At 39.0% G+C, this 11,694-nt stretch overlaps 1 protein-coding gene across 2 annotated transcripts in view; it reads left to right on the forward strand.

Annotated features, from left to right (window-relative positions):
- The window catches only part of NUCKS1 (nuclear casein kinase and cyclin dependent kinase substrate 1), a 27,985-nt gene extending 16,608 nt beyond the window's left edge, over positions 1-11,377 (forward strand). The window contains exons 2-7 of one of the 2 annotated variants that reach the window (XM_086693902.1): positions 865-914; positions 2,510-2,615; positions 5,089-5,144; positions 7,085-7,237; positions 8,017-8,163; positions 10,087-11,377. In XM_086693902.1, the coding sequence (XP_086550028.1) occupies positions 865-914; positions 2,510-2,615; positions 5,089-5,144; positions 7,085-7,237; positions 8,017-8,163; positions 10,087-10,286 (712 nt within the window). In that variant the 3' untranslated portion in view covers positions 10,287-11,377. Of the gene's footprint in view, positions 1-864; positions 915-2,509; positions 2,616-5,088; positions 5,145-7,084; positions 7,238-8,013; positions 8,164-10,086 lie in introns of both variants that reach the window. The other variant, XM_086693901.1, reaches the window with a different exon arrangement.
- The last annotated feature ends 317 nt before the right edge of the window (positions 11,378-11,694 follow it).

The raw sequence follows: 11,694 nt of genomic DNA on the forward strand, positions 1-11,694 counted from the left end.
GTCTTAATCTATAAAATCACGAATATTCCTCTGCTCAGGTTTAAATGTAGTTGGTGGCATTTTTCTTTTAATTCTTTTGGTTCACATATTCAGTATCCCATTTAGTACAGTACCTATAAGGCTCTTTTGAAAGCGATACTAACATGGAGGTTTTTCTATATATCTCTAAAGGAGGAATTTTAAGCGTTTAAAGTATGAAGTAGAAAGATGGAAATTAAAGATTTGTTCAAGATGTTAAAGATGCCTTACCTAGTAGGAAGTGCTTAAAGTCATTGAGTCAAGTAGGTACATAAATTTGTGACTTTCGCTCGTATTTTTCTTAGTTACAGACCCTTTAAGAAAAAGCTTCTTTTGAATGGATCAATCATTTTTTTCTTCTTTGTAAGGCTTAATATACTGTCGTCATAATTTGTATGTTATAACATTAACCATTATATTTAAAAATCACTTTGCCTTGAAAAAAACTCAGTAATAACTTTATCAGGTATACACGTGTATGTGTACATATCAGTAAGCATAAAAGTGTAAAAAATATTTACGGTTTTTGTTGATGCACATGTGACACCTCTGTGTAATGAATAATATGGTAGTTTGGCGCATTTTGCTGTGTCATGTGTGTTTGGGAAGTGGGAGGTTTTGTGGGAAAGAGTAGTATTTGAGCTATCACTGAGATGAGCAGTCGGAGAATTGTAGTTTTAAATGCTTCCGAACTACACTTTTCATAACAACATGGAAAAGCTTTTTGACGGAGGTGGGGCTTGTCGAATGGTTTCACAGAGCGAGTTCTAATTTTGTTTTTAAACAGAAACAAGTGTTCTGATATCTTAGGAGAATGATCTTCATTAGAGTCTCTTCTTTCTACAGAAATAGAAAGGTGGTTGATTATTCACAGTTTCAGGAATCTGATGATGCTGGTAAGTTTCGTGATTTCAATAAATTGTAAGTTGGACCAACTAATATTGAAAGAATTGCTAACTCAGTGTACTGTTTTATCATGCTTTTAGAATAAGTTTTATCTTTTTTTATTTTTAAACTATATGTAAATTATGTCGGGATTAGTGTCACCCAAAACAGAAGTTGAACTTGCATGGATTTTTACTTTTCCTTAGTAGATCATTGATAATAAATACTTGGATAACTTTTTTCTTAACTGGTTTTGGAGTCAGCTTCAACACGCAGTAATGTTTTCTTACAGTATGTCCTTAATCTCATTATTTTCCAGACGCATTTGCTATTCTTTCTGCCTTTTTTAAATCGAATTTCACTTTATAAAGACAATGTGTGTACTTTGGGAAAACTTAGAAGATGCAGAAATGTGAAAAAGAGTAATAACGTACAATCCAACCTCCCAGAAGTAATTCTAACATTTATTAAATGCTGCTAAATATTTGCATGTATTCATTTAATCCTTAGTAGAGCAATCCTATTAAAATGGAATATACTATTATTGTTTCCATTTTACAGATAAGGAAACTGAGGGAGGGATCTTATTCAAGGCCCCTTAGCTGGCAAATGGCCATTTTAACCTTTTGCAAAAAAAGCCTGTGTCTGTCTTTCCTTTTAAAAACATAGTTGGAAGTCTTGCTATAGAATTTTGGGTTCTCTCCTACTCCTATTTGTGTGTATCTTTCTCCTATTATGAAAAGTTATTTGAGAAATTACTATTAATGGTTGTGTGATATTCCATAATGGAATTTATAATGTATCCATCCATTTAATAATTGCTGAAGCTCCTGAGTACTTCCAGATCTCCACTATTATATAAAATGGTATAGTAAACATAACCCATTTTTAAGATTGGTTAATTTTCTTAAGTTCTATAGGACTTTTGAAATTGGAAGTATTTTCCTCAAGTGTCAGAGTATGCTCCATTTAATACTTCAGTTCAAAAGTAATCTACTTGATAACAGTAATTGTGTTAGGATTATAGAATTGTGGGGGTCTTTACATTCTGAAATGCTTGTATTTATTACCGTAATGGTTTTCAAGTAAATATGAAGATGTTGAAACATGGGAATATCTTTAAGAAATTAAAAGGGTAGGATATAAAATGATAAGAGATACTTGGCTATGTATGGGTATATTAAAATACACACATGAGATTAGAAGGGATTGATATAGGAAAGAATTTATTTTTTAAAAATGAAAGAAAATTGAGGGGCGCCAGGGTGGCTCAGTCGGTTAAGCGGCCAACTTGGGCTCAGGTTATGATCTCATGGTTTTGTCGGTTCAAACTCTGCACCAGGCTCTGTGCTGACAACTCAAGAGCCTGGAGCCCACTTTGAATTCTGTGTCTCCTCTCTCTCTGTCCCTACCTCATGCACGCTGTGTCTCTCTCTCTCTCTCTCAGAAATAAACACTGAAAAATTTTAAAAAAGAAAAAATTTTGTGGGAAATCCTGCTGCCCCCTCACCGTGTAAATAGCATTAGAGATACTTATTTCCATAAATAGTGGTAATTTATACATGTAAAAATCATAATATTTGAATTTGAAAAATGCTCTGTTTAGATGAAGATTATGGAAGAGATTCAGGGCCTCCAGCTAAGAAAATTCGGTCATCTCCCCGAGAAGCTAAAAATAAGAGGCGATCTGGAAAGAATTCACAGGAAGATAGGTAAGAGGCATTGTTAATCTGTTCCTGCTTACCCTGTTCCCACTTGGCCTTGAGGGTGGTCTCTGATCTCTAAATTGGTGGAATCTCCATTTACTTTGGGAAAGTGCTTATTGTCTACTTAATATTGTTTTGCATATTTCTTATTATCTCAGGCAGTGCTTCTTGAGTCTAGGGGTTAGCCTCTTTAAGGTCATGAGGCTTACTTAGACTCAACCTAGAATCCAAGGTGATCTCCAAGAATGCTTTTGTTGCTACCTCAAACCTCTGAACATAAGCAGAAAGATTGTTTAAGTATGTAATTTGTTACCTAAGGTTAGTATTGACATTTTCATTGTAGTGATAGCAAAGAACGAGTGGCCTTTCCCGTTGAGTCACACATCACTGGCAGAATCATAACTAAAGCTTATAGAATCTTCACTTGTATAGACTGCTGAGTTTTGCTATCTATAATCCTCCTTTGTTCAGATAATTTCATCATTTGTGGGGCAGTAGAGGAGTTGTGATTTTAACTATACTTGCCTTCTGAGACCAGGATATTGTAATTTTTGCCTCTGCTGTCACAGACCTACACACTCTCATCATACTCCATGTAGCATAATTTTAAGACCTTAATGACGGTGGTGATGGCGATAATGGTGATAGCTACCGTGGATGATTCTTTGCCAGTCTCTCTTATGTGCTAATTTATAATTTATATTCATTATCATTTAATTCTCACAACACCTGTATTAAGGTACTGCTAGCTTAGAGACAGGGTCAGTGATTTATCCGAGGTTATCCAGCAAATGGACCAGCAGGTTTTGGAACCATGTCTGTTGGCCTCCAAAGACCATGTTTTCACCATTGGGCTGTACTGCTTCCAAATATATTACGTCAGAGCAGTTCAAAGAAATACAATCTTTCTCGTCAGTTCTTCTAAGGTATTTACCTTCAGATACTAAAGTCTTGTAAAATAAAGCCCCACACAAAAGTCTTTCCGTTCTGAATTCATAGAATGCTAAATTTGTAGAAATGACAATATTTACCTCCAGTATTTTCTTTACTGGAAAATTTCAGAAATGTGGTTTTGAGGAAAAATAAGACAACACTGTGCTGTGGGGAGACAAGTCTTCCATAGTTTTGTAGTATATCTTTAATCCAGTTTTCTGTAGCAGCCCAACTTAGATTCCCTTCCATTATGTTCATTTTTTATATTTCTCTTAGGAATGGATTTGTTTGTGGCCTGCAACCTGTTCTATAGTGTCTCATCGATACAATTAATAGCTAGCCTAAACTTTCCCTTGTTCTAATTGCTTGGTTTTATTTCTTTCCTAAGTGTCGGGAATGGTGGAGATACAGTTTTTATTGCCATTTCTACTAAGTGCCTTGTAAAGTTTATTCCCTCAGACCATTGTTGTCTTGAGTTTTCTATTGATCTCTACTTGTAAAAGTTCGGCTTTCACTTGACTTTATTGTAATGGGACTCCAGGATTAATGGTCTCTATAAACCCAATAATAAAAGAACTAGAGAAAACTATCGTTCTTTGTTATTGTAACTTGTGAATTAAATGCTTACTTTGCATAAAAACATACAGAATGGTCTCAGGTTTCGGCATTACGGTGTATCTTGGATCACATTGCTTAGTAAAGAAATAGGGTTGGTTTTTCTCTTTTTTTCGGGAATCTTGAGTTTGGTAGTTTGTCATTTGAGTGTGGTCTAGATCATAGGAAATACCAGAAGAGATTTACAAGACCTGCTGTTTGAAAAAGCTGTGAAGGCAGTTTTTATGTTGGGTGTTTCTTTTTTTGTTTATCAGAATTTCTCATAGAGTCATAAAGTCAGAGCACTGAAGACTGAGTACCAAGTGATTTGCCTGAGACCATACAACTGATTAATGACAAAGACAGGACACGAGAACCCAGATTCCTGAATTAAGATTTTTGAGGACATAAAACGTGCATCTTTGTGACTTAAATTGTTTTATATAACTTTCCTTGGAACCTTGAAGCACTTTTTTCTTATTTTACTTTGCAGTGATTTGAGTGCTCTTATTCTCTCCATGATACAGGGCAGATCTGTGTGTTGATGTTTCTGATGTATAGAAATATTGGAGGCAAGAAAAATCTACGGAGATAATTAGTTGATTTATTTTCATTTTGTTTTAGATAATTTTTTAGGGATATTGTAATTTACACAACTGCACTCCAGTTTCCTTCAATAATTGTGTTTTAGGGGTTTTCTGTGCCTATATTTGGTGCCATCCAAATTTATTTGCCTACTTTCCCGCCATTCATACATTGTGTAATTTATTTTTAGTATTTTTATACTTTGCCTCTGACAACAGAGAATTTTTTATTATTAAATGTTCTTTGAATATTTCATCCATAAAAGAGGTATTCTTCAAGTTCTTCCCCTGTCGGAGATACCAGAGATGTGTGCTCACTTAGATTTTGACCTAAGACTTTTAAACTTTCTCCCTGCTTCCCTTTACAGTGAGGACTCCGAAGAAAAAGATGTGAAGACCAAGAAGGATGATTCTCACTCAGCAGGTAGGAAACAATTTTTAGTGTAGTAGGTGGATTGACTGATGTCTTTATTCACTGGACATTTTAATAGCAGTTTTATAATAATGCCAGGCGCTGTCATAAATACTGACATGACAAAGAGGTTTGCATCTTTGAAGAGCTCAGTGCTGGTGACTTATTGCAGTTGCCGTGAGGGTTTTTTAAACACGCTTATTACAGAAATCCACCCAGGATTTCTGATGCAGTAGGTCACGGTGGGACATTGGGGCTTTGTTTTTTAAAAATATTTACAGATTATTCTAATGCATAATCAACACTGAAAACTATTTGCATAAACAAATAACAGCCATCAAACTGAATAGATTTTAAAGAGTGTGTATAATAGGAAGTGACAGATCTAAGGCATGTGGCGAGGAACTCTAGAGTGAAGAGCAGACAGAAGATAGTTTTGCCCTTACTTTAGCTCGGGAAGTAGTCCTTTGAAACGGTAGCCACAGAGCAGGCTGTTGGGGTAAGAGTTTTAACTTGAAAGAATTAATAGAGACCCCATGGCCAAATACAATGTAAGATCCTGATTACTTGCTGTTATTTTTCCAAATTTAACTCTCCTAAGAACTGAGGGTTTATTCTATACTGCCCCCAACCACTTTAGTTTTGACCTACATTCCCATGCTTTTGCTTTCCTGGATGTCCCTCTAAATAGGATTGCTGTTGGCTAATACGTGGAGGGCCGACAGTCCCACTGCATGCACTCCACTGAGCTATTGGCTTTCGTTCCTTTCCAAGTGTGTTATCTGACTGCCTAAGTTGAAAAGAAATAGATTTTGTATCTTAGAATAATTATCCTCGGGAGTCTTCCCCTCTTCTATTTAAAAATATTTTTCTGGGGTGCCTCGGTGGCTCAGTCCGTTGGGCGTCTGACTTTGGCTCAGGTCATGATCTCGCAGTTTATGAGTTCGAGCCCTGTGTGGGGCTCTGTGCTGACAGCTCAGGGCCTGGAACTTGCTTCACATTCTTTGTGTGTGTGTCTCTCTCTGCCCCTCCCCCACTCATGCTTTTTCTCTCTGTCTCTGAAAAATGTATAAACCTTAAAAAAAAATAAAATATTTTTCTAACTTTAGTTTCTAAAAACTGTGAACATAGGGGCACCTGGGTGGCTCAGTCGGTTGAGCGTCTGACTTCGGCTCAGGTCATGATCTCGCGGCCTGTGAGTTCGAGCCCCGCGTCGGGCTCTGTGCTGACAGCTCAGAGCCTGGAGCCTGCTTCAGATTCTGTTTCTCCCACTCTCTGCCCCTCCCCTGCTCACGCTCAGTCTGTCTGTCTCTCCCTCTCTCTCTCTCTCACTCTCTCTCTCTCTCAAGAATAAATAAACATTAAAAAAAATTTTTTTTAAATAAAAATAAAAACTGAACATAGATTGAAATGTAATTGATAATTTTAGGGCAACACAATGATACGAGTTTAAAGTAGATGTTCACACCTAAATTCAGCTTTATTGTTACTTAAAACTACATGCTTCAGTTCTTTTCTTTTTTTTTTTTTAATGTATATTTATTTTTGAGAGGGAGAGAGAGTACAAGCAAGGGAGGGGCCAAGAGAGAGGGAGACCCAGAATCTGAAGCGGGCTCTAGGCTGTAAGCTGTTGGCACAGAGCCTGACGTGAGGCTCGAACTCATGAACCACAAAATCATGACCTTAGCTGAAGTCAGATGCTCAACCAACCGAGCCACCCAGGTGCCCCTCCTAAGTTATTTTCTATGTACTAATGAGTACATGATATTTTTCAAGTTCGTGCTTTGAATTTTAGCTCCTCTTTTGTATATTTTGTAGGAGTTTTTAGGGATAGAATTTACCCTTTTTGAGTGAAATAAAGCTGAAGGTTATAGCTCATGCTGGCTTTTCTGGTCAGCTGTCAGATAAATGCACAACTCTTCGATTGTTGCATTATAACTTCGGTATTACAGAGGACAGTGAAGATGAAAAAGAAGATCATAAAAATGTGCGCCAGCAACGGCAGGCAGCCTCTAAAGCAGCTTCCAAACAGAGAGAGATGCTCATGGAGGACGTGGGCAGCGAAGAAGAGCAAGAAGAGGAAGATGAGGCACCGTTCCAAGAGAGTATGTAGACTTGGCTTGTTACTTTGGTCATGACTGTACTTTGTGACCTCGATGGCTTCTGGGTTGTCGTGGATACTAAACATGGCAGCCGGTCCCTTAAATTAGATCCTCGCTGTTAGAAGAGATGACTGTTTCTCATACCTGCTGATACTTTTGAGGTTCACAGACTCTCTTTGATTATGATGTCCATCGTTTGAACTCAAATACTGAATGAGAGCTTGTTAGAACAGCAGTTACACGGTGGGTGTTGTGATTAGGATTGGCATTTCGGCCTGGGAGTGGAAGGGGTAGACCTCGTCCCCCAGCAAAAGCATTCATAGCAGAATCTAGATGCTTCACACATGACTCAGCTTTATTGATTCTGTGTATTTTTGCTTTGTGTTTAGCTTTCTTGTTTCATTGGTTCATAGTTGGACCAGCACACACCCAACTGGTGCCGTTTCATTTCCCCGGTCTCCCCAGTACTACAGGGGGGTGATGGAACTACCAAAAGTTATTTGGTGGCTGCGGTTTTTATTCAGATTAAATGGTATCTGTTCCCGTTCTCAACCGACTCTTCAAACAAGTCAGTGGCGTCACCTGCGTGTGCGGGCTAAGCCCGCTGTACACGTGGGGCTGACGACGACTCCAGCCAAATGGGTAGCACAGCTGCCGGCAGAATCCGAGTGTTTATTTCCCAGATCCCGTCCTCCAGTCGTGCCTAGCACGGTCTCCCTTTGTTCACTTGGAAGGATGTGTACGTTAAGCTGGACGTTGAAATTCTTCTTTCCTCTCAGAAGATTCCGGCAGCGATGAAGATTTCCTCATGGAAGATGATGATGATAGTGACTATGGCAGTTCAAAAAAGAAAAACAAAAAGATGGTTAAGAAGTCCAAACCTGAGAGAAAAGAAAAGAAAATGCCCAAACCCAGGCTAAAGGCTACAGGTGAGTGGTGCAGAAGTGAAATTAAATTGCCGCTTTGAAAAGTTTCAAGAACCAATACACTTTTCTCTACAGAAATTCTTCATTAGGGGTTGGCAGTGGCCACATGCCTAACAAGAATGAAGGAATTCTGAAAGGACCGTCTTCCACAGTTGGAAGTATCCCTTATTTGATTATTAATAAGACTCTAGCCCCTGCAAGAGTCTGGCGGCTCAGCCCTGTTCTTCAGCTCCTGCCTTCCGTGGCAAGTTTTGGCAGCCACCTGTTCGTGTCAGGCACAGTGCTGGAAACGTTGCATCAGGATAGCTGTTCCTGCTCTTTTTTCTCACCGACATCACAATCCCAGCAGCTAGTAAAGACTTGAAATTGTGAAAATGCACACCTGTAATCCTATTTCAGTTCTCTGTTCTGATCCGTGCACGGTCCTTTGTGCTAGCCTAACGAAACCACACTTGGCAACATGGATTCGGTTTCTTTGAGCCCTTGTGGTTTCTGCCAGATATTCCCCTTTCATAGCTACTTTGTTATTTAACTCAAAGTTCGATTTGCTTTGTTTTTTCTGGCAAATAGAACTGGTGATTTTTACATTTTTTTCACTTACCACTTCTTACCATTAGGAATTGTGGAACGGTCTGGGGCACGTGGGTGGCTCAGTTGGTTAAGCATCCATCTCAGTTTTGAATCAGGATGCTCAGGTCATGATCCCACGGTTTGTGAGTTCGAGCCCTATGTGGGGCTCTGCACTGACGATGTGGGCCTGCTTGGGATTCTCTGTCTCCCTCTCTCTATGCCCCTCCTCCATTCACTTTCTCTCAAAAATAAATAAGCATTTAAAAAAAAAAAAAAGAGGAATCCTGGAACTGTCAAAAGGTATGTTATTTGATGAGAGCGCCTGGCTGGCTCAGTTGGTAGAGCATGGGCTCTTATCTCAGTCATGAGTTCAAACCCCACTTTGGGTGTAGAATTTACTTAAAATCGGGGCGCCTGGGTGGCTCAGTCAGTTAAGTGGCCAACTTTGACTCAGGTCACATCTCTGTCGCAAAATAAATAAAACTTAAAATTTTTTCTTTAAAAATAATAAAATGATACATCCTTAGAAAATTTTTTTAAGAATTTGATGGCTTTAGTTTCCACTCACATTGTTGTATCCATTCTTCTTGACCTCCCCCCCTTTTTTTTTAATTTGAGAGAGAGTGCACAAGCAGGGGAGAGGGGCAGAAGGAGAGAGAGAGAGAGAGAGAGAGAATCTTAAAGTAGGCTCCTTGCTCAGCATGGAGCTCAGTTCAAGGCTCCATCCATCCTACAACCCGGGGATCACAACCCGAGCTGAAATTGAGAGTCAGATGCCCAGCCAACTGAGCCACCCAGGCACCCCATCCCCGACCCACTTTTTATTTTTTTTTTTTTTTAATTTTTTTTTTCAATGTTTATTTATTTTTTGGGACAGAGAGAGACAGAGCATGGACGGGGGAGGGGCAGAGAGAGAGAGACACAGAATCAGAAACAGGCTCCAGGCTCTGAGCCATCAGCCCAGAGCCTGACGCGGGGCTCGAACTCACAGACCGCGAGATCGTGACCTGGCTGAAGTCGGACGCTTAACCGACTGCACCACCCAGGCGCCCCCCGACCCACTTTTTAAACAAAACCTTTATCAGAAACAACTTTTCATTTCACAAACCACTAAGGATAGTGTGCAGTTTCTGTAGCATCCTGTTTCTTTATTAGAAACGTTACTGAAAACATAACACCACGGTGTTGGCAAAAGTGATTGGGAACCAGTGCCCACCTCGATTTTTTTAGTCAGTTAGGATGTTGTCTTGATAGATTTTATTCTTCTAGTTTTGTTTATGGCTGATTTTTATTAAAGACCTTTTCTTCTCTTCTCTTCTCTTCCCTTCCCCAAATTGGTATTTGTTTTCTTTTCAGTGACTCCAAGCCCTGTGAAAGGCAAAGGGAAGGTGGGTCGCCCCACAGCTTCCAAGGCATCAAAGGAAAAGACTCCTTCTCCCAAAGAAGAAGACGAGGAACCAGAAAGCCCTCCAGAAAAGAAACCCTCTGCCAGCCCTCCACCTGAGAAATCTGGGGATGAAGGGTCTGAAGATGAAGCCCAGTCTGGGGAGGATTAAAAAAGTGATGATGGTTTGGGGAGAGATTTTATTAAAAAAAAAAAGAGAAAAAAAAAAAGAAAAAAGAAAAAGGGGGAAAAAAAACTTACTTAAGATAGAACATGGTTTTGGCTATGGCTTGACTCATGGGCTTTCAATGCTTTTTCCCTTTTCTTGAAAATAACATTCTCTGTCTTTCTCTCTCTCTCTCTCTCTCTTTTTTCCAAGAAAACCATTGTATGTTTAATTTACTTTTTTGTCTTTTGGTCTTTTCTTTGCCGTCACCCCTCTTTCCCACCCCTTCCTAATGAAAGCCATGTCAAAGTAATCACTGGATTGACTGCTTCATCTTTTTATTTTTAATGGAAGGTATACCACAGTTGTAAAGCAATAAGATTTGAGGTGAACGCTATGGAAATTTTGCTTTTTGCTAAACGGTAGCAAGTTGAACCCTAATCAAAAAACATAGAAGGGGTTTAGTTAAAAATGATTGCTTCTTTCTCTACCTGGACTTAAAAAAATCAGTTGTCATCTAATACAAGTTTATATGTCTATATACACAAGTATAGATGTCTACAAAAAATCATGATGTTACACTTCCACTGATGGGGCAGGTAGGAGATAAAGCTGAATGCTGAATTCTGAATTGTTACTAAAAGTATTCGTATTTTTTACCGAGGGAGCAGGGCAGGGAATGGGGTCACCTGACCTTGTGTGAGGGGGTGGGTTTGTTTTGTTTTGTTTTGTTTTGTTTTGTTTAATTCCGTCACCTGTTATCTCAAAGAGACCGGGAGCCAGTGATCCTTTTACCCTGCTACAGTCTTTCAGGAACTTTAAAAAAAAAAAAAAAAGCAAACAAAAAAACACAAGGGCCACCAAAACTTAAGTCACTCTTGATTTCCTATTTCATTCTCTAGTGGTTCATGTTTTTAAATATATATGTATCTATTCTGTTTCTTGGATAAAATTTTACCAAGGATCAAAAAACCCCACAAAAAACAAAAACAAACCTAGAATTTAAATGGCAAGATCTATACACCAGAGTGGATTTCTTCTTAACTGACAATGTTTAGGTTTTAAGCAAATAAAGTACCAATTAATGTGAAACTCAATCACAGAGACTTGAGATTTTTCCTTTATGAAAACCGAAAATTGAAATTCTTTTATGCCGTAAGTGTGCATTCAGATCCCATGAACCATGCTCTGTTTTTATTTGGGGAAAGAACATTTTTCTCTTCATACACCTGCCTTCCCATTTCTCCGCAGACACATGAAGCTCATCTCTGGGCTTCCCGCTACTACATGGGGTACCACTGCTTACCCGCCCGAGAGCCTGCCAGCTCTGATTTCTCCTGGCTCCTTTCTTCACTTCATATTCCCTGCTTGATTGGGAGTCTGTTAAATGCTGCTCCCACACTCTTTGATTTGC

Source organism: Puma concolor, chromosome E4 (assembly GCF_028749965.1).
Source record: "Puma concolor isolate L17-30 chromosome E4, mPumCon1.1.hap2, whole genome shotgun sequence".
Taxonomy (NCBI): Eukaryota; Metazoa; Chordata; class Mammalia; order Carnivora; family Felidae; genus Puma; species Puma concolor.